Below are 24,152 nucleotides of genomic sequence, written 5' to 3'. Positions count from 1 at the left end.
AAGAGCAATGGGGGTGAAAAAGAAATTGTTTTCGAAAAAGGTCACGATTAAAAGACATGATTTTGGCTTCCCGGGTTTTTTGGCCTATGGAGGGATAATTCTGCGTATTGGCGAAAAGGGGCCCAAATTACACAAGCCCAGGACCGGGCCCCCCTTGCCGCGGGGGGGGAATAAAAAACCCCTTTTTGCCGGGGGGGGAAACCTTCCAGGGGCCCCGGGAGGGGGTAACGAAACTTCCCCGGGAAAATAAAGGCCCACCCTTTTTTGGCCCCGGGGTGGCGGGCCCGCCTTTTTTTAAAAACCCGGAAAAAGAAGGGAAAGGGGTTTTTTTTTTTTGGGTTTTTGGGAAAGGGGTTGCCCACGGCACCGGGCGGGGTTTTGGGGTCTTGGGTTTAAGTAAAAATTTCCCCCTTTCCCCGGGTTTTTCCCAATAAAATTTTTGGTTGATTTTAAAAAGTTTTTTTGGCCGATTTCCCTACGACCCCAACGGTATAACCCTGGAAACCCGCTTTTTTTTTTCCCTTTTTAATCCCGGTTTTTCATTTAAATTTTCCCATAAAATGGGGGTTTTAAAAATTAAAAAAAAAATTTAAAAAATTTTTTAAAAAAAAAAATTTTAAAAATTTATTTTTAAAAAAATTTAAAATTTGCCCCTTGGGGGGGGGGCAACGATTTGCCCGCCGGGGGGAAAACCTTGGGGGGGGGGTTAAAAAGGGGGGGGGAAAAGGAACAAATTCACGTAAAAAGAATTTCCATTTAAGAAGGGGGTTTGGGGAAGGGGGGGAGGGGAAAAGGGGTAAACCCCGGGTTGTTTTTGAAAAAAGGGGGGAGAAAAAATTTTAAAAATTCCCTCCCAGAAACCAAAGGTTTTAAAAAACATTATCTTTCCCGTTTTTTTTTTTTTGTTTTTTTTTTCCTCCCGCCGGCCGGCGGGGGGGCCCGCGAGTGTTTTTTTTTTCGGGGAAAAAAGGGTTCAAAAAAAATATCCCCAGGGGAAACAATTTTTTGGGGGGAACAAGGGGGTTGAGTTTTTTCCCGCCCCTTTGGGCTCAAAATATTTTCCAAAAAAAAATTTCTTTTAATGGGGGAACCGGGGGAAAAAAAAAAAATGGGAGTTAATCTCCTTGGGGTTGGAACAAGGGAGGGGGGGTGCCCCGCGGGGGTTTTCCCAAAATTTTTTTTTATTAAAAACGGACAGGGGGCCCCCCTTTTTTTTGGCCCCTTTGAGGTTTGCAAACCACCTTTTGGGCCCATAAGTTTGGGGTTAATTTTTTAACCCACCCGAAAAGTTTTTCCCCAAAACACCGTTTTTTTCGGGAACTCCTCAAAGGGGGGGATGAAAAAATTCTTTTGGCCCCCTTGTTTTTTTTTGGGGGGATTATTTTCCGGGGGGAAAAAAACCGGGGAAAAATTGGGGGGCGAAAAAATTGTTTCCCCGGCCAACAGGGCATTTGCTGCAAAAGCCCGCATAAAAAATTTAAAAAAAACAAAAGGCAAAAAAAAAAAATCCAAACAAAACCCCTATCATCCCAACTTTTGGGGGGGTTCCTTTTTTCCTTTTTGCTTCTGTTATAAAAATTTGGGCTTTTTTCGTAAAAATTTTTTCCATTTACTTTCCCAAATTTCCCTCTTAAATTTTTTTAATTTTTTTCAAGTTTGGCCAAAATTAAAAAAAAAAAAAAAAAAACTTTTAAAGTTTTGGTTTCCTTTTGGGGCCCAAAGGGGTTTTTTGGCCCCCAAAGGGGGGGCCCCTATTTTTTCTTTTTGGAAATGAACCGGCAAATACCCCTTTTTTGGGGCCCGTTGTTTTGGAATTGGGGGAAAGGGGCCCCCATTCACCCAAAAAATTTTTCTCGAAAAACGGGGCAAAAAAAAAAAAAAATTTTTCCGGGGAGTTTTTTTTTTCGAAAAAGGAAATTTTTTTCCCCAAAAGTCAAATTTAAAAAAAAACCAAAAAGGGGGCATTTGGTTTTTTTTCCAAAGGGGGGGCCTTAGACAAATTGCCAATGCTTTTTAAAAATTTTTTTTTCCCCGTGGGGGTTTTTTTTTTCCATCAACTTGGAACCCGGGAAAAACTTCTTCTATACCCCAAAAACAAATTTTTCTAAACAAAAATCAAAACTTTCAATGTATTGTTTGCGCTTTTTTCCCCCGGCCAAACCAAAAATTTTCCTTTCCTATTAAAAAAATCCCTCAAAACGAAAAAAAATAAAAAAAAAAAACCAAGAAAAAACCCTTTTTTTCAGACCCCAAGTAGTTAAAAAATGCAGCTCCCTTAAAAAAAAGGCTGCCAAACCAGTTTGAAACCAAAATTTTCCCCCAAATACAAAAAATTCGAAAGTGGGCAAAGAAAAAAATTCCCAAACAACGGGGGGGAAAAGAAAAAACCCCCCCCAAAAAAAAAAACCCTGACTTGAAAATGAGGGTTTGGAAGGGATCAAACGATCCCTTTCAAACTCAAAACCGGTTCCCTCTTGATAAAAACCCGGGTTTAAAGGGGGGGGAATGAGGACGATCCCCCAATTTTTGGGCTCCGTCCATGTAATTAGCCCCAAAGGGGGGGGAAGATCAAAAGGGTTTCCCCACCGGGAATAAATTTGCAACCTAATATTTAAAAATTTTCCCGGGGCCTTTTTAAAATTTTTGTTTTCCAGTGTAAATGAAAGTAAAATTACCCAGTAAATTTTGCCGGGATTTAAAAGAAAAATTTAAAATGAAATTCCCTTCTCTTTTCAAATATTTTCCTTCACTTAGTCCCTTATGAAACTTTTTTAAAAGGAAAAACGGACAAAATAGCTTTCAAAATTTTAGTCGTGTTTTAATTTCATAAATTTTTAACATTTTTTGGTGGACTTCTTTTTTTTGAAACTTTTTTTTTTTTTTTTCCCAAAATTTTTTTTGGGATTAATTTTTTAATGCATTCCCCACAGAAAAATTTGTTCTTAATACAAGTGTTAACATTTTCCCAAAAAAACGAACATTACACGACCAATTACTACTGTTCGTTTTAATACCCCCCAAAATTAAAAAAATCTTGAAGATTCTAAAGCCTTTAAAAAACAATTACCCAACCATTTTTGCTTAGGGAGTTTTTAAAGGGGCTTTCAGAAGGGGGGGGCTTTTTTGACAGAAAACCACTAGAGGTAAAAATTATTGAAACTTTTATTGAAAAAATGCCTCTTTTTTATTAAATGATAAACCAAAACTTCCCTTTCACCCTGCAAAAGGGTAAACCTTCTTCGCTTGATTTGTAAATTTTGGTAAACCCGAAATTTTGGATTTTGAATGGAAAGACTGGATGACTGCAGGGAAAGTGCCCTTTTTTCCAATTATTTTTTCAAAGTTCTTTATAAGGGCCGCCCCCCAAAAAAACCTACAATCGGGTTAAGATTCGGAGGCAAAACCCTCGGAAAATAAAAAAACCAAAAAAAAAATCAGGGCATTAATACGTTTAAAAAATTTTAATTTTAGGTCTTTCGGTTAAAAAAGCCCTGGGAAATGTTTCCCAAAATTTAAGGGGAAAAAAAAAAATTTAAAAGGGTTCCCATCCAAAATCAAAACCAGTCTTTGCTTTCTAGAAAGGGGGACTTGCCAATACATTGGGGGAAAACTTTTTCAAAAAACTCTTCACAAACAATTATGAAAAAGGTTTTTAAAAACCAAAAAAATCGACCTAAAGAAAGTAAACCTTTAAATTTTGATTCAAAATTGATGAAGATTATAATAAAAACCTTTTTTTGCCACGGAAATTTCTTGACTCTTTAGACAAATGTCCCTGATACTGCAGCTGGGGGCCGACCAAAATTTATTATCAACTTTTAAAAAATTTTTCCACAAGAATATTAGGACCTCCTACTTTAAAAATTTATAATAAAAAATGGGAAAAAGGGGATTTTTCCGATTCCCGGAGGGAAGCTATTGTTATTCCCAAAACCAAAGCCCCGGAAAAAAAAAGCACGAAACCCCCGAATTATAGACCGGTTTTCCCTTATAGTTGTTTATTTTAAAACCCCCCTAGAAAAGTTTGTTTAAATTTTAGACTATTTTTGGGGGCTTGAATCTCAAGGCCTAATTTTTTCCCCAAGCAGCGCAGCCAAAAACTGATCATCTTGTTCACTGGGAAAATTTTTTGTGTGTTTCCTTTTTTTAAAAAAAAACCATCTAGTGGCCCCCTTTTTTTGATTTGGAAAAAGCTTTTGACAACCTGCAAAATGGAAGTAGGGGTTTATGAATTTATCTTTAAAGACTTAGGGTTTAAAAGGTCGTCTCCCAAATTTATATCCCCCAATTTTTTTCTGTTCGGCAATTTTGAAGGGGCGGTTTTTGGTTTTCCCTGTCTGACTCCTTTTTAGCAAGAACAGGGGGTTCCACAAGGGTTTTATTTTACTGTTTTTCAAATTTTTAGCATTTAAAATTAAAAGATAGTGAAATGTTTTTTACCGGGACAGATTTTTCATTATATGTTGGATTTTTTTTTTTGAAAATGTTATCGTTCAAAAAATATGCGTACGATTTTAACCCAATTACAGCAGTGTTTGAATAAACCCTTTAAAAATTGGGGCCTGGAAAATGGTTTTAAATTTTCTCAATCAAAAAACTTTGTTTCCCCTTTTGTAATTACGGAAACGGCATTTTGACCCCAGCTTTTTCTAAAAAGGTACAAAAATACCCCTTGTTGCGAAGCAAAAATTTTGGGTTATTTTTTATAAAAAAGTTTTTTTAAAAAACCGGGACATAAAAAACCCGAAGCCAAATGTTTGAAATCGTTGAATTTTTAAAGGTAATTTCAAATAATGATTGGGGAACAGATCGCAAGGTTTTGTTTTAGACTTTAAGAAAATTTTATTAGATCCAGCGGGGTTTCGGTTTTGTTGTTTAAAGGGTTTTGCCAGGGAAAACGTATTTTCAAATGTTGGGTTAAATATTTTATAATCAAAGGGCTTCATTGCCCCTTGGGGGCATTTTGAACTTTGCCTGGTTTAAGCTTTTATGTTGAAACAAACGAACCCTCCCTTTAAAACGGGGGAAAAAAAAGGAAAAACTTTTTCATTACAATAACTTTTTGGGGGTTTGCTGCCAACAAATTCCAAACCTGCCCCATAAAATTTTAATTTTTTTTAAACCCCCAAATACCCAGGGAATTTTTTTTAAAGACAGAAAACCCAAAAAAATAAAACCTTTTTGGGGTTTCGCATCAGCAATTCTATGAAAAAAACTGATTTTGGGAAATTTTATTGATATAAAAGAAAAAAAAATAGTTCTGAATTTCACCCCCATGGGCTCTTAGTTTTTCCAACATTTTTTTTTGATTGAAAACCTCCTTTAAAAAGTTTTGAAACAAAACCCCGAAAAAATTTTAAATCCCAAAAAATGAAAACAAGTCGACTTACAAAAATTTAATTTTTCCCAAATTTATCAGATGGTTTAAAGGGTGAATTTAAAAGGGGTTTGGGTTGGGCCCCCGTTTGCCATTTTGCCAAACAATCAAAATTAGTTTTCCAAAAATTTCCGCTACCCTTTTTTTTTAGCCCAGGGGAAAAAACTTTTTGATTTGGTTTGGGCCCCCTTTAATTTTTTTTTTCGGAAAAAATGTAAAAAATTTTTCTTTTTTTCCGCCCCACTTTCTGTATTTAAAAAAAATACACAACCGTCCCCAACAGAAAATCCCCCTCATTCAAAATTTTTTTTTGTCAAGTTTTCTTTTTTAAAATATTTTTAAGGAAAATCCCAAAAATTTTGTTGGATTCCTATTTAGGGTTTGGGATTTATGGGAAAAGAGGGTGATTTCCGCAGCAAAAAAAAAAAAAAATCACTTTATTTAAAAAAAATCCCAAATTGAAAAAATTTCCATAACTGATTTTTTTTGGGCAAAAATCAACAAATCCCTTTTAAACCTTTAAAAGGCGTTTTCCCTGGGAATTTAAAGCTTTTGTTCAAAAACTTCGGTGAAATTAAAAAACCCCTTTTTGGGGAATGGGCCCCGGGAAAAAAATTCCCTTTGCAGGGGGGAAAAATTTTTTTTTTCTCGTTGGTAAAAAATGTCATACTTGGTGTTTAAATCATTCGTATCTTTTTAACAATAAGACAACCCGGTTGTAAACCCTGTTTAAAACCCCGCTTTCTATTTAAAAATTTTTTAATTTAATTGGTTTACTTCGATCCACAGCGCAATTTATACTATAATGTAGAATCGATTAAAAAAAAAGGGGTTTGGGTTTAACAGTTCCTGCCGACAAAATTTTGGGAAAATTTTTTAAAAAAAATAAGGGTTTTAAAACCCAAAAATCTGAACTTTATTTGATTTTTTTTTTTATTTACATGGGTTTTAAAAGGGGTTTTTGTTTGGGGAAAATTGGGCTTTTTTTCGCATTGTTATTTTACCTTTTTACTTTAAAAGTTTTATAGAAACTTTACAATTAAAGGAATTTATTTAACTTTTTTTTTTTTCCGGGAATGAAACCTTTTTTTTTCGGGTTCGCCGGTAAACCCCAAACCTTTCATTCAATTTTTACCAAAAACAGGACCAGGGGGGGCCCTTTCTTTGTTAATAAAAGCACGTTTAGCCCATGTGCAGTAAATAAATTGCAGGTGATAAACCCCCCTTTAAGGGAAAACGTTTTCACCCTTTTTAAAGGTTTTAGAAAATTTTATTGAATTAGGGCTAAATAAACAAAGTGATTTAAGGGTACAACAGGTTTTTTTTATCATTTTTTAATTTAAAATAAGTTTTTTTAACAATTAATTCATTATTGCTGTTTTTTTTATTATCAAAAAAATAAAAATTGTTAAAGGGACAAGCCTTTTTGAAGGGAAAAATTTTTTGGGGTATTTTGAACAATGAAAATCTTTTTTGGGGGATTTTATTTTACTAAAAGAAAGTTAACCTTTTTTTAGGGCCAAAAACAAGAAAGGGAATTTTAAGGGATTTTTATTAAAATAACATCCCTGTCTATAAAAAATTCTTTTTCTTTAAAAAAAGCACTGAAAAGCCCTTTTTTAAATTTTTAATAAAACTGAGCAATCAAAAATTTTGGATCTTTTCAATTAAAATTTTTTTTTTGTTTCAAAGCTGAAAAAAAAAACCAAAAAAAAAAAAAAGCATTTTAGTTAAAAAAATGCAAAACCAGGAAAATTTAAACCAAATTTACCCGTAGGGAAACTTTTATGTTCTCTGACAAATTTTGGGGTACTTTTCAAATTTTAAGGGGGTTTTTGGAAACCCTTTTCGACGGGAACCCGACAAAGGGTTTGTTTAAAAATTGGGGTTTTTAAAAATCGGTTTTTTTTCGGGGGGGAAGGGGGGGGGGGGGGGGGGGGGGTCACTTTATTAAGGAGATTTTTTGGGCCTTTTTTAAAAAAACTACAAAAATTAAAATCGTTTTGTTTAAATTTTTTGGGGAAATACCCGTTCTTTTTTTGCACCCTGATAATTTAAAAGTGGGTGGGTTTTTGGGAGTTTGCGGGTTTATTTTGGGGTTTTTAAAGCAGACGAATGGAGGTTTTCGTTGGGTTTTGTTTAAAAGAAAAACCAAACACGGGAACTAAAGGTTAAAAAAAAAAAGGGTTTTTTAAAAAACGGGAGTACGGGGTATTAATTTGAAGGGTATTGTTAATGTTGCAGAGATTATAATCTTGATTGTGTTTGACTTGGGATGAGTTGAGATAAATAATCTGGGGCGATATTATTATTCATTTTATAAAAAAGTTGTCACTTTATGCTTTTTTCTTCTGTCGGTTAATTTTTCTTATTGAGTTCAATATAAAGTTTTTCTGTGTTACATAATTTTATTGCACCCGTTACAATTCTCGCTGCCTCAATTTGTACGGACTCAATATTTCTTTTTTCTTCTATGGTACAATTGCCCCAGACAGAGTCACTGTATTCTAGGAGAGGTCTGATAAAGGATATGTATAATGTTCAAGAGACTTTCTGTTAAGTATAAATTTCAAAGATCTTAATATTCCTAATCTTTGCCATGCTTTAGCTGTGGTTGCTGCGATATGTGACTGCAATTTTCCATTGTTGTCAAAAGTGATGCAAAGGTGTTTATGATGTTCGACAGCTTTGATTGCGATGTTGTTCATTGTTAAGACTGGGTGATTTACTTTGTTCTTTTTTCGTGAGATTAGGAGCGTTTCAGTTTTGGAGGATTGAAATCCACGAGCCATTTGTTCGCGCAGTTGTGAATCTTATCTAAGGCTGTATTGAGAGTATGAGCTGCATTTAATGGACGGTCTACGATTACATAAAGACTTGTGTCGTCTGCAAAGAGTCTGAGTTTACTTCATTGACTATGTCATTGATATATATAAGAAATAAAAGGAGGCCTAAGATAGAACCTTGTGGCACTCCATCGGGAACTGTTTGCCATTCAGAATAATGACAACACGTTGTTGTCTGTCAGACAGATAGAACTTAAACCAAGTACGAAGTGTACCTCGGATACTAATAGTAGAGAGTTTCTGTATCAGCCCCTTATGCCAGACACGATCAAAAGCCTTAGATATATCGCAAAACACGACCCTTATTTCTTTTCCTTCGTCTAAGGCTTTGCAGAAATCATTATATATGTAGAGAAGTTGATTTGTGGTAGAATCACCTTTGATGAATCCAGACTGAAGTGGTATCAGAAACTTGTTTGACATAAGGAAGTTGTACAAATACTTATGGATACATATTTCCATAATTTTTCCAAGACATGAGAGGAGAGAAATAGGTCTGTAATTACTAGATTTTGATGGATCAGATTTTGTAAATACTGGGGTTACATAAGTCTTTTCCCAACCTGTTGGGACATAGGAATTAGACAGAAGTCGATTGAAATATTCTGAGAGTGGAGAACACAACTCGTTAATTGCTTCCTTCAGCAGTCGAGGGCTAATCAAGTCTGGGCCTGAGGCTTTAGAAAGATCAGTGTTTGATATGGCATCTGCAACATCCTGAAGAAGTATATTAATGCTGGTAAGGACGGATTCTGCTGTGAAGTATATGTTTGGTAGTTTTTTGTTGGTATCGTTTATGGAGGACTGTTTACTGAAGAAAACATTCAGAAGGTTTGCATTTTCAAGGTTAGTTTTGGCTATAGTGTCACCATTTATCAATGCTGGAATTGTTTAATTAGATTTGTCAAGTTTGAGAACAGTTTTAGCTAATTTGAACCAATTGTTTTAAGTAAATGCATTTGTATTTATTTTCTCAATTATAGAATTTTGGAATTGGGCTGTTGCCTTTTTTTTAATTGCTTTTGTTATTTCGTTTCTCTTCGGTGGAATTTTCCCAATGACCGCGATATTCGAAAATTTTTCAGTAATGTGAATTTGGTTTTTCGAGGATAAGTTTTTGGATGTTAAGGTTTAAAAAAACCCGGCACTTCCCCTATCAGCAAAATTAGGGTGGCCATTTTATAAATTGCGTGCATGTTTTGTGCTTTTAATTAATGGCAAGATCAGGATTCTCAAACAAGAATAAAGAAAGTTATCAAAACGAAAGGTTTACACCATCCATGAAAAATAGCATGCCAAAATCATCAATTTTGCGCCTTCTGAACAGCCTACAATGATCCCGCTGCAAGAACAATGCCCAATTTTATTGCATTTCTCAATTTAATAGTCCTTACTGAACATCAGGACATAAACGGAATGGGGGCCCATCCAGCTCGTTTTTTCACAAAATAACGAAAATGTTCCTAAGTATCAATCAACAAGCACAGGACCCTTCCGTGATTTGAATTTTTCCGCAAAAAGGTGTCTCATTGATCATACAAAGCTACCAGCAGTTAGTTTTCCAACTGACATCAGAATTTTACATGTATCGGCTGTATAAATTTTCTAAAGAATTAATAATCATTATCTCTCACCTTAATTTACAGACATCCAGAATCACGAAGTTCTATTTATAACAAATATTGACGGGGGCCAAAATTCGAAAGTGTACCCTGCTACCTTAAAAACGATATTGTTACTTGTGAACTTTACATCTTCCAGGTGCAGAGGTATAGTGGAACAACAGGTATTAAGTTCCCGTTTAGTAAAAGTTATTGCGTTACTTAAGTCAAAGCGTTATAAGATCAATTTTGTTTACTTTTTCTTTTCATGGACATTAAGGGTTACGAAGTGGCAATTTTAACTATTTTAAAAATTATGTTTTGTAATTTGAGGGAAAACATGAACAGACTCACTTTGACCTATATTTAGCTACGTGTTTAAGGAGTGCATAAATGAGAAGGAACGGAGCAAGTTGATTAGTTGGTTATTTATACTTTGATATTATTTCATGTGTTATCAATTCGTTTGTACATGCGGATCTGCTGGATTGAACATTTTTCTGTCTTCTGCTCGGAACGACAATTCGATGGATAGGATTATAGTTGTTCAGTCTTACATTTTTTTACAGGCAGCAGGATATATTAGTAATGGCTTGATTGGCAGGTTTAATTTCATGTGTCATGCAAAAGGGCTCTTTTTTATAAAACCAGCTACTTCACAGAGTTTATCAAAATTAGTTGTAGTGTTTACAATATATTCATCAAATAGAAACAACAATATTGAGAGACAACACAAAATAGAAATATGTTCCTTACATTTTACAACATGTTAACTGATTCTGCTTTAAAAACCGTTGCGTTTGGGTTTCCCTTTGGCTAGTATCACTCTTCTTGTTTGTTTCTCATCAGTATTTAGTAAAATCCTGTCTTTAAACACTTTGGTTTTCTTAAAGTGAAAGAAGCCACCAGTGTAGTATGTATTTACTTAATTTTTCCTCTCTCATTTTATACTTTTAAATTTATTCCAAAATAATTTCTTTACTTTGATGACAATGTATATATTATTTTAAATATATCTAGCCTAAAATGTACTAGAAGGAATATTAGGAATCATATTTCGGCGGCGGCCATTTTGAAGTGCTGAAATAGCAAACTAATTACACAATTATGACCTTGTAGTCGTTTCTTGTTGTTTTTAATGATTAAAACCAATTTGGCGAAATGAAGGCAACTAATTCCGTGTATAAAGCCATATATCTGAATTTTGAAATGTGCTAAAAAGCGATATTGTTACTTGTGAGCTTGAGAGCCGTTTCTAACAGTAATTCGCTTGCAGCAATAAATTACCTTTAACCATTACCTTTAACCATATTGAAGATCTCTATGTCCTTAAGTAGGAGAAACTATGTCCTACGTAGGAGATACTAAGTCCTACTTGGCATTCCCTGTTTGATATTTGTCTTTGTTTTTTAGGAGATACTATGTCCTACGTAGGAGATACTAAGTCCAACGTAAGACAGATTTGAATCTCTCTGCTGGCACCAGGACGCTGCCATGTGATATAATGTCAAAATCTATTGCTCGTTATACGGTATAAATCATAACAGAAACGTGTCAAAGTCTTAATTATCGCGCAAAAAATAAATATGTACACGGTATACAAGATGCATACTTTGTTACTGTATAAGTAATATAGGTCAACAACTTCTGTAAATATTTTAACTTCGATGAGAGATACTTCCTCAATACTATTGCATTATGGTAAGAAGAGAAGTAACATTGTCAATATTTACATTCCTTAAATAGTTCACGTGATTTAGTACACGGTACATTCTGCGTATAATTAAGAAAACAGTTGCAAAATATCATTTTAACAGTATTTGTCGTTCAAGGAGGAAGAACATTTAAAATGATAAGGAGCTATTACAAAATGAAGATGCTGTTAATACCATTTATCGTTACAAGTAAGATAATGTAATCTTTATTTCTGGTCTGTTAACAGATTTAAAACATGATAATAAGCGTCGGGTAGGTATGTGGCATCACATTCATGTTTCCCGCTGAATAACTTGAGTTTGCTTAAAGTTGCACAGTCAAAGGTCGATGGTACTAAAACACAATACACAGTGTCCGTTAGTATTCTATTTAGAGCAAAATTAAACGAGATTCCGGCTTTTTCGGACGTTGATACCAATACCAGTGCTGGACCTGCATATTAGGTCAATAGATTTAATTTCAGTGAAGCTGTTACAAAAAAAAATGAACAGATTCAACTCAATATCTGGAGTCTGGATTGATATATTGAAATGAAACTTGGCCTAAAGGTATCATATTTTGATTGCATATGAGGCGAGTGGCGTCGAGGTCACTATAACTCAATATAGTAAAAGACCAACTGGGTCAGTCCGCCAAATAACTAAAGATAGAAAATGTGAATCATCTTAAACATTACGCTTTAAGAAGATTATATGAGTACCAAATACGGTCAGTTTGGTCGTGTATATTTTCTTTTGATTGAGCTAAGCATTTCCAAATAATAATAATCTTAAATAGAATACATTTAGTGATTATAATCATTAGCGTATGTCAATAATTATTTCGCAAACAATGTTTTTCACCAAAGTGATAAACTATGTTAGCGCGTGGTAAACAGAACGTATCGAACTGTCTGACTGCAAAACTATATACTAGGTAGTTCACAGGAAGTAATGGCGTAATGTCATTTATCCGGATAACAGAGGAAAAAGCCAGAATCGAAAATCAGTCTACGGATTATTAGCAATTCCTGTATGAATTTATAAAAATGACAATGTCGCTATCATTCTACAGATTAAATAGAACAATAAAAATGTTGAAACGTGAATGTCTTAATCAGCTTGCAATTTTCTGATTTCTTTCATCATGGGCCAGTGTTGTTTTTTTTTCGGGTCAATTTGGGGCCGAAGTTCGGCCTCAATCCCAATGAGAAATAGTATGCTTTTTTCCCAATGTTACCTTCAAAATTCCCAATTGAAAGCTGAAAAAAATGCCTGCAAATTTAAACAACATGACACGAAAAGTAGGTTCCGAAATACATTACGTTGGTGTTTGTGTAAATGGTTTTTGTTTTGTAAACAGTCAATTGTAGTCACTTCCCCTTAAGCCGGGTCATTGAAAGGCATGATAATGTAAGCGTCTGCTGATCGTAAACATGCCGTCTACAATTGTAAGTATTATATACAAAGAAAATCAATAAAAGTGACGCTAAAAGTACGCCAAAATTGATGTTTTGTTCGTCAGACAAACATTTTAACTACAGATTCGATTACCGCTCAAATTATTACACCTACAACGGCTATGTCTAGTCAACTTGAAACCGAAAGTAAAACTAAAGAAAAACTAGCAATAGCGTCAGTGACGACTGATTCAGGTAGCGATCTAAGCCATAATGAAACACGAGATACAGCCATGTCTGTTGTATTGCAAGCTCAATGAGAGATGAATATTTGTTTGTAGAAGTTTTTTGTTTTTATATTTTTTATGAATGAATATGATAACAATACTATCTTTTACCATAAAACTTTCCTAAAATGTATTGTTAGTTCATTAATTCTGAAACAGAAAATCCCAATTTTGGTGTTTTACGACGCATTTTTCCCAATTGTCAAGGCCCCGGCCCCATTCCCAAACTAGTGGAAAAAAACACTGTGGGCAAATATCGCAAAACTAAGCGCACGGATATTTACATTTGATTTGACCATATGATGGATAATCTACTTTACAAATATGAGAGCTTTCATTAAAATCTACATCGTAGACTTTTTTCTGTTGGAGAAAATGTCATCAACATTGTGATTTTCCAAGATTTGAGGTCCTGGTTTTACAAATCAGTCTAGCAAACAATTCAGCCACACGACCCTATCTTTTATTTTGCTGAAATTTCTTAGAATATCCTGAAGTTTTTAAAAATCGAGGTTTAATTCTACATTGTAGATTTTTATTCCGAACCTGCAGAACTACATTGGTTTTCCACATTTTCTATATGAATGTTTTAGGACACTGAACTAGTTATGGTATATATCTAAATATCAACATATATACGTGACTAGCCGTGTTATTGACTATATTTAATGCTAAATGATTTAATATATCAAGTAGCTGAATAGTAGAGACAAGATACGTGACTCTCTTCGGTTAATAAACCGAATATTCTTATATGGCACATTACAATACATGCATTAAAATGCGAATAGTAGATTCCTGCAACGTTATTGTGACTTTTTTGTGCAAAGTGTGCGGAAACTTCACTATTCATGTTTTTAAATTTCGTTTGTTAAAGAGTGTTAATGAGTTACACTCTGAAACCTTTTTTCAAGTTATTTTCCTTTAAGTTGCACTTATTAATAAGTAAATAAAAATAAATAACGCGACACAATCGAAAAAACACACGAAATTTCAGCATTCATACATATACTCTGACAGTTATAAAACAAATTAAATAACAGGTTTGCCTTGTTAAATACTTTCTCATCTAAACTAGATTTTTACTTATTTATCATTCCAGCATTGATGTCAAGCGCTGGAGCTGTTGACAGATGTGGGGACAGATGTACATGTAAGTAAACGTATTGCCTGTGTGAGTTTGCCGCCTTTTTTGCAGTTCGTACCCTTAGGATATTGTGTCAGTCATAGGAATCGCATCCACTTAGATCGTGAATGAATAACATTAATTAATGCTGGTATATATGTTTAGTTATAAGACAAAGCATTGACTATAGTAAAGTAATGCTAGGTTAATATAATCAGTGCATCAAGATTGGACGATATAGACATTTTCTTCTTTAACATGATACACCTGTTTCGTCATTTCTGATATTGAGCATAGTATATCTAAGAATTAACCCTTACCGTGCTAAATTTCTATAATGAACTTGTCCATCTTTCAGTTTGGACAGTACCATTAACTGTTAAAAGGGGTGTATACAAAAATAATATGGACTGAATGGCGAACTGTGCATATCATGACCAGACTGCACGGATGTTCAGGCTGATCATGATCTACACTGGTCGCAAAGGCAGAATCAATCGTGTCCAGCAGTATAAGGGTTAAGAACTTAACACTATCTTAAATTAACAGAACTCGACGTTGAACATCAAAACTCAGTCAAAACTTATATGAGCTGCGGTGAACCACTATTTGACCGATCGAGACTTATACATATCTAACAACTCGACTGAAGTTCGTTTTTAGTTACAAATTAAACGGAAGCAAAATGTATCGTTAAATCATTCTCATGTTGCTCATTTCTAACAAATGTATCTTTTATTAACTTATATACTAGACTGTCTATATGTATATGTAGCAAAATGTTTATGTTATTCCCGATGTGCGGTACTATTTTTATTTTTAAGCTACTCAAGTATGTACAGATGATGGAATATGTGTAAATAGAACGGACATGGTAAAATGTGGTAAGCAGATTTGATGATAAATTGACATGCTTTCGAAATGTAACACAGAGAGGATATTTATTTGTTTCAGTTTAAGACTGAAAAAGTGAAAAAAAGTGGCTTAGCCACGAGTGAAAATGTTAGAGATGTATTCATCAGTAAAAAATATTTCGTCCTTACACGTAAAACAACAAGAGCTGTTGATAATTGATAATTTCAATGTAAAAAAGCGCCATAACTGCACCAACATCCTTGTCCTAGTTATGTAGTTTTGCCTACATATGGAGATTATGATGGTAAACTGGTGGTCAAAATTTAAAAGCCATATCTCAAACAGTTTAGAAATAATATGGACTGAAACTGATTTCCAAGTCCAAAAAGTGCCAAAATTCAGCCAAATATCTTTGCCAATGTTGCATACCCTTCATGATTAACAAGAGTTCAATATTTCAAAGCCAGTTGACAAATAGTTTTGACAAAACGTGGACTTGTCCAAAAACTGAATCCATTTCCAAGTCAAAAAGGGCCATAATTCAGCCAAAATACTTGACAAGAGTTATGTTTACACAAAATATGAACTGGTATGAAAATCTTATCCAAGATTTGTAAGTTAAAAGGGGTTATAGTTCAGACAAAATCATTGATGGAGTTATGTACTCTTGGCTAAAACTGGACATGGTGACGGTACACAATAGTTGTAAGTTTCAAAGCTATGTGTCAAAAGGTTTTGTCAAAATGTGGACTTCTACAAAAATTGAACCAATTTCAAACTCCAAAAACAGCCATAATTTAGCCAAAATACTTGACAGCGTTATGTACTCTTGCCTATATATAGAAACTGTTATAATAAACAAATGATAAAAGTTTCAAAGCCATATGTCAAACAGTTTACACAAAATATGAATTGGTACGGAACCTTTAACCTAGACGGGGTCATAGTTCAGACAAAATCCTTGATGGAGTCATGTACTCTTGCCTGAAACATGGCATGGTGATGGTACACAGGTGTTGAAAGTTTCAAAGGTATATGTCAAAAGATTTTGACAGAATGTGCACTGGTACGTAAACCTTAACCAATGTTTGACGCCAACGCCGTCGCCGTGGTAAGTAGGATAGCTCTCCTTAATTCTTCTAATAGTCGAGCTAATATTTTTCACTGTGAAAATACCAGATATCTTTCGCTCTAATATTTCGATAATTCCCTGAAAAGCATATGCTGGTAAATTCTAAGTAACAAAAATCATTTTTCTCTGAACGCCTGCATCTCTGTTCATTCGGTGAAATATAGTTTCTTTGATCTTAAACCGAAACAAACAAATATTCTTAAATAACTCAAAATAACTTTAAACACTGTTTTCTCGAGCTTGAATATTACAATTTTTCTCCTTAGATTTAGAAAGGAAATAATGAACTGTTGTGCAGTAAAAAAGGGTCAAAACTCAAGCAGATCGACAAGTTCATCTAAAAACGCAACAATTTGCGGTGTGTTTAATTTGCGGTGTGTTTATGTGCGTGTAGGTTTAGGTTTGTGAGAAAGATTGATATACACCAAAAATAAATATGTCTGATTCAAGAACTACGAGGGGCGTTCAATATGTAATGTTACTCCGTATGTAGTTCCGTAACCGCTGGTTATTTTTAGATGCGGTTTTTGCATATTATAGAGCAATTTATTTGGAACATAATGCTATATAAATTATAAAAATCGGCATGTTCAAAGTTAAAATATACTCATTTTAGTGAGGTGTACTCAGGTATACTGGGCCATAATTATAATTTAGGTTTGTTCTGGACATCCATAGTCTCAGAAAAATAGAATAACTTGTAAAATCACAAAATTCTATAATTTTTTAACGAGGTACAGCAATTTGTGATGAATTAGCGTTTGTTTTAAACTATTTATTGCAGTTTTAATTTTACAACACAACTAAAAAAATCTAAACTCGAGATTGCTTCCATCTGGAATGGGTGTTTAGAGCGATTAATCAAAGTTGTAAAAACTAGTTTCGCAATCGAGAATTAAGATACTAGTATCAACTTAAAATATAAGAATTTTTAAACGATTATTATCGCGCCTGACAAAATTGCAGAGGCTTATTGTACTCACCTTATCATTTTTCGAGTAAAAAATATACACACTCAATGTAAAACTGTTATAAACTTTTTTATTTTAGTTTTCATATGTTTTTGTAAAATTCATGATTTGTTTTTTCTGTTTAAACTGGAAATTGAACTATAGTTCTATTTGTTGAATAGTAGAATCAAGGAATTGCATATTACAATCTCAATATTTTGGACATAAAATTGCCCAGTATACCCGAGTACACCTCACTCAAATGATTATATTTTTACTTTGAATCTATCGATTTTTATAATTTATATAGCGTTGTGTTGCCAATATAATATAAATTGCTCTATAATCTGCCAAAAACCGCATCTAAAAATAATAAGCGGTTACGGAAGTACATACGGAGTAACATTACATACTGAACGCCCCTCGTAAACAAAATATATGCTAAAAACGGAATATTTGAGGTTTTCTACATATATAATACTTCATTTCTTAATGGCAGGTGCATGGCCTTCCTCGTACTACTGCCAAAAGGGACAAGACTGCTGCGGTTTTAATGGTTGTATGCCAGCGGGTGCTGTATGCTGTGGCAGCATTTTCTATTGTCCGAGTGGCCATACTTGCTGCGGGGCAATAATTTGTTGCAAAGCGGGAACTTTCTGTGATGGAAATGGGAATTGTGTTTTAGATAAATAGTAAGTGTTTCTTCAGTATATATTATTATTTTGAAACTTGCACTAAGCACATGTTCAGGCCCATATTCGTAAATTATCTTAATATTAACTAGGAACCAAACCAATGTTTTATTGAATTTCACTGTGTTTCATTGAAGGTTCTATGTGCACATCCTTTTGAATACACCTGAGGGTGTCTCTAAAATTTATTTCGGTATGTGTAGCATGTGTAAATGGTGAGTTCTGCTCCACCCAGGGCAAGAGGGCGTGGACGAGAGCTTGCATTTCCATTACCGCCAATGAACAGGCTCAATCAAATCGAGTCTGCAACATCTTCGTTTATAATTATGTCGTGTTTGGCTACCTGTGGAGTTTCCACTTTTTCTAGTCTATATATAACAGAGTTCCGCTTAAGAGGAACGTATCACGTTCAATCCATTACCTCTTATGAACAGACTCAACTCAATAAAACAGTATGTTGATTGCATAATCTGACCTATTTTTAACCTTGTAATGATGTTTGAATATCTATAAATAGTTTCCTCAGTTAGAACAATGTCAATGTGTTGCCCTCATATTTGCGTGACTATATGTAATGTTTTTTGTGAACTCTTGGATTTATCTCATGTTTTTGTATGTATACAAACTGAGAATTTATTGAATAAACTTGAAACTTGAAGCTTTTTATGCTTCCAAATGATCATTTAGATTTTATTTAAGGCCTAGCGCCACCGTCATTCCTCCAAGTCGACTTTTACCTACAGCTTATCAGTGATTATTGCAATAGCTGTTAATTATAGGGTAATTAGCACAGCAGACCAGCAGGTTATTTAATAGGGATTATTTGTTTATGATAAGGAAAACCGTGTTAAACATGATCATGAAATTAAATCAAATTAATACAATGATGATAAGTGAATAATGAAAAATAATAATGAAGAAATAAGTTAAGATATCGATGCCTTAATTTTTAAAAAAATGTTACATAATCTTACATTTTGAACATTTAATTTTTTCTGCATAATATTGGAATAGTCATTGGTAAATAATCAAAATGTAGCATTGAGAAACCGGTAGAAATGGAGCGTAGCGAGCGACTTCTGTCTCTTAATGCTGAAAATTTCATTTTTTTAAGTACCTAAATCTGGTCAAATAATAAGAACTTACAGACTTAAAAAATACTTGTCGTATTTGTAGTATACTGCTTAAGTTGACTTTAACTATATAAGTATGAGTTAACTATAATAGTTTAACTTTCGTTAGCAAAGCAAAATGATAAAAACTTTTGTTTTTTAAATTAAAACATTAACGAAAGCTTTTTGCAAAATTTGCAATTTGCAAATCTTTTCTAACATTGTTTCATAGGTAAGAAAAACATAAAAAGAACCAAATTATTCAACTTCACAGTTGTTTATTTGAAGAAAAAATCTCTTCTAAGTTACAGTTGCTAATGCAATTCCAGTGCTGATCGCCTTCCTATTTGATATTGGAATTATAGTGTGAAAATGTCTTACCCAAACTCCTACACTGAAGTCCCATTGCCAAGCTCTAGGTCTTTTAGCGGAAATCTATTATACAGATACATTGAATGGACTCAGTAATCCCAAAGGCCTATAAAATAATGAAAGATTCATTCACTGCTTATATGTGCATATGGGAATATCCGGCTCAAGGGTAACTGTTTAGGCGGTAGCGAGGTTCCGCCGAGTTACCGCGTTAACTGTTACCCGAGAGCCGGTTATTCCCATCAGCACCTATAGCCCGTTATAGAATTCTTTTCTTGCATACCATATTCAAGAAATAACAGTAAAAACAAAGTCAAACGAATGGCTTTCTTTTCAGCAATGTTTTCTTACAGCAGCGTATTTAAACAAAGCACTGAAAATCAACTTCCGGAAGCAGGAAAGACGTCATGCCGTTTGAAATCCGTAAAAAGATCCATTGAAAGCATAGAATACAACCAAAAAAGAATAATAGCTGTCTCGGTTTGATTGAGTCTGTTCATGAGAGGTAATAAAATGTGCAACACCTCTCAAGCCCCCTAGCACCGGCTTAAGCGGAACTCTATTACACACATCTATTGAATGGGCTCCATGAAATTTATCAACACTGAAAGACAAATAATAACCTTTAGTTCCGGTTTGTTGCATCATTTGTAGCTTAACAATATGGATTTTTGATAAAAAAAAAAACGTTTTTTTTTTTCAATCGAGAAATATACTAACAGGAACGAAGAGGAACTGTCAACGTTTTTGATTTTTATTTCGTTTCATGTAATACATGAATGTAGTTCCTTACAAGAGAGTCACCTTACACCCCCAGGAGTAAGGTAAAGTTTTCTTGCCTTCCTAGCGGGGAAAGTATACATTTGTCCGAGTACGCGCCAGGGATAGATATTCCTGTCTTTCCCTAGGGAAAAAACTTATCTAAAATAGCGTAAACTTAAGTGACGTCACATAGTACTGGCACTATTAAGATGTCATAAACTGCAACATAATGCCAGGAAATACCCGTATCTATTTGTCACCACGATCTATTTTGAACGTGATAGGCAGGAAAAATTATCTAACTTGTCTGCCTGTGTAAGACAACTTTTTCCCAACCCTCGGGATAGCTTTGATAAAAAACCTCGCTTAACGCTCGGTTTATCATTCCACACTGTCCCTCGGGGAGTGAAATACCATCTTACACAGGCAGGCATGTAAGATTCTTATATTCCAGTATCGGAAAGCACTGGAAATCCACGTCTAGTGTGAAAGAAAACGTAATCAGTTTTTTTTTTCATTCACCGCAAATACATTGGAATTAAGAAAAGAAAATGAAACTCTAGCCGAACATAGCGACGCCAAAACGCGCGGACGTTTCGGTTACCGTGTGCAGATACAGAGTATGTTGCAGGAGGCAGGTGATTTGTTACGATTTGTAGTGAAGTATATAATATTAGCAATTGAGTCGAAAGGATTATCCAAATAGAACTGTTGTAAGAATTAAGTATAGTAATCGCGCCAATGCTCTTATCATACCAAATAGTCCCGGTTATAAAAAAAAACAATCCGGACTAAAATACCAATTTCTTTATTCCCTCGCCAAAAACAAATGCAAATATAGAGGATCACCAGTTTAGTAGCCTAGTTATCGCTGTATAATTTACTTTCAAACAGTTCAACTCGGAAGCCAAATGGAACGAGAACACCTTTTAAAACAGCAAGAACATTATATCCAACAACAAGAGCAAGAACACTTTTTCCAAATAAGACGACGAGGTGGTATTATAATGATCACACAACCAGGAGTTCATTCCGAGTATCACATACAAGGTAAATTGACTTTTAATACATGTTTACTTATTTCAGGTCTAAGAATATTCGTACTTAGTAATCAAAAGTATTGAGATCATATTTGTGGATATCGCGTTAATAACTTACTTGTATGGAGAACTGTCGTAACCTTTATTAAATAAAAAATGTGTTACGAGTTTTCCGTTTAGCTCTCGATTTATAGTCAAACGAACAAAAACAAGGAAATCTTTGGGATAAAATCGCTAGGAATTCTTAAAACTTCATTGCCACCTAGAAATATTGAATACAACCTATTTACATATTTTACAGACTGCCCTCTAATGAACAGAGAAATCATGTTGCTAAGGATTTAGTTATACAGTGATTGATTTAGAAAGTGTAAAGAATAGTGTAAATTCTCACATGTCTTGTATATTTTATAATAACAGTACGTTACGTTGGCTGTATGGTGTAATAATCGGCGTTGTTGTTACTGTGGTAATCATCATCGCTGCTGTCATATGGAATTGCAGAAACTCTGCATCAAATGGTTTGTAAAATTTTTACCTGCATGTTTTCTTTTATTTACTTCTTGTTATTTTGCGGTCTTGTTAATGTAATTTTATTAATGTAATTATACCATTTTTTATTAACTGCTTACTTTGCTGGATTTTTATTTTCAATTTCAGAATATTCTTTTTTGATTTAACTAATGTGCTTTGTGTTGATTTTGCAGCGCCAGGTCATCCAGGTACTGGTGGAATGGTGCTGACCTCTCCGGCCCAGATCTATGGGCAATCACCTGGAAATAACATGCCTAGACAACCACCAAAATAAAACAGGACTTTCGTGGTACCCGGCAAAGATAAATATTAAACAACCGCTGAACCTTATTTACATAAACAGGTGTATGGCAGTCAGATATGTCATAACAGTAGTGACAAAATATCTCAAGCACAAGATTTGCCAGTGTTTTCATAATACAAGAAATCCAGTCCATTACATGCTAAATGAAAAGGATATATGTTCTTATGATAAAATGTATTGTACAGTAATGATAAGTCTGCCATTCTATATATTGCCTCGCTATAACAGTGTCTTTCGCAAGTAATATGACAATTTTAATTTGTATGCAAACTATATATCCTGTACAAAGCGATTATTCCAGACAATTACTTTTAAAATACATTTATTGCATCAATTATAATAGAACACATGAAAATTAGTGCCATACCTTTATATGTTCTTTTGAACTTTTGCCCTTGTTTTTAAGCAGTTCTGGAAAATGCTGCTACATCTCCCGTCAGAAGCTAGTTCTGGCTACAAGATCTTAAGTGGCATGAGTTGTATTTTTGATAGTCGTCTCCATCAAGGTATGGCATAATCCCCTGCGTTTTTGTAAAAAGCAGTTATTTCCACTGAATTAGTAGATTTCAAAAGATCATTGACAATGTAAACCTAAAATACTGTAGCTTGGCTATTTCAGTTTTTGAATGTAAACCCCGTTTTTCGCTACTTGACTGTTTAGGTTATTTCTTATGTAGAACTTACATTCTTAAACCAAAATCAACTTAACTACTTTCTAACTAATCAAAATAAAAGGTATGGTAGATTTAAGTATCAACGAAGTGTTTCCGGATCCTCGGTCATTTCAGAGCAAGTATTTCTGACAGCGGGACATACTGAAATTTCTATGTGCCACTTTTCAAATGTTACTTTTATCAAAGTTCAAAAAAGTACATAAGTAAAAGTAGAGTCCGAAGTATTTGAATTATGAATTTCTTGCAATTCGAATATCTGGCTAGGTTTTAAATGAGTTTCTGCTCAGAATTCCCAGCAGAGCTAATTCTTTTAGTTAATCAGGGGCCCTCGTATTTAAAGCGGCTATATTTCAAAAGTTGTTTTTGCTAGTATACAAAATAGAAGGGAATGCGTTTACTAAATTCGTTCAACAGTTTCCTGACACACCGTGTACTGATGTGCAAGCAATTATTTGACAGAAACGCGGACATTACATACGTATTGGTGTTTTGGTTGCGGAAAGTATGTATTACCAATGAAATAAGATCAAGGTCATTATTTTGTTTAATGTGTTTAACATAATTAGTGTAAACAGTTCCATTTGAAATCTGTACGTGACCTTCAACAAAGTAAGTTAAATATCATATTGCACTTACTTTAGTAACATTTATGACATAGATTTTTAACGAAGACAACGTAACGATCTATTGTGATGTATGAATGCAATTGAGTAACATACTTTCCTATTTCTCGAATATGTTTGACGTTTGACATATATGTGTAGAGAGTTTTAATGTGTTTACTTTATTATCTATTAAACTTCTACCTAAATTATGTTGTTATTATTGCAAGAAGTGTCATCTGGAGTCTGACAATGGCATAGAAATATTTAATTTGTCGTATAACTGTTTCATAGGATAAAATGTTCTTGAGTGACTAAATATTCACATCAATTTTAAAAACCTTCGAGTACGATATTTCTTTAAAGGCTCATAATGCCTTTGTTTAAAATGTGGCTGCCACATTTTCCGTTATGAACATAAAATACATTAATTTTTTGTTAAATCCTATTTCTGATAACTACTCTCCACAATATTTGTCAAAGGTTTGAATATGACTGAATATAGTAGAATAGTTTATTGAATCTATTGTTTTTATTATCTCCCTTTATGGCTCTAACTATAACAGTTCATGTGCAATATTAAAAGTAGTGTTTTTCTAACGATCTAAGTACGGATATTATCTATCTGAAAGACCCTTTGGAAGCAAGCATAGAACGCAACCAAGTTGAAAATGTTACGCCCCCTAGCACCGATTTAAGCGAAACACTATTATTCAGACATGTCAGACTCGACCAGAAAATATAAAAACACTGTTCCAGCTGTACTTATTGTTGTACTGGCTTTATTAGCTA

The 24,152-nt window shown here is 34.0% G+C and overlaps 1 protein-coding gene across 1 annotated transcript; it reads left to right on the top strand.

Moving 5' to 3' along the window:
* The first annotated feature begins 11,610 nt into the window (after positions 1 to 11,610).
* LOC123544935 (uncharacterized) lies at positions 11,611 to 22,991 on the top strand. Its single transcript, XM_053540181.1, has 7 exons — positions 11,611 to 11,728; positions 14,308 to 14,358; positions 15,156 to 15,215; positions 17,768 to 17,960; positions 21,101 to 21,256; positions 21,667 to 21,767; positions 21,954 to 22,991. The coding sequence occupies exons 1-7, from the start codon at positions 11,674 to 11,676 to the stop codon at positions 22,052 to 22,054; spliced, it is 717 nt and encodes a 238-aa protein (XP_053396156.1). The 5' UTR covers positions 11,611 to 11,673; the 3' UTR covers positions 22,055 to 22,991.
* Positions 22,992 to 24,152: the final 1,161 nt, after the last annotated feature.

The sequence above is a fragment of the Mercenaria mercenaria genome, chromosome 1 (genome assembly GCF_021730395.1).
Source record: "Mercenaria mercenaria strain notata chromosome 1, MADL_Memer_1, whole genome shotgun sequence".
In the NCBI taxonomy this organism is placed as follows: Eukaryota; Metazoa; Mollusca; class Bivalvia; order Venerida; family Veneridae; genus Mercenaria; species Mercenaria mercenaria.
The sequence above is the reverse complement of the archived record's forward strand: the minus strand, read 5'-3'. Positions and strand labels throughout refer to the sequence as shown.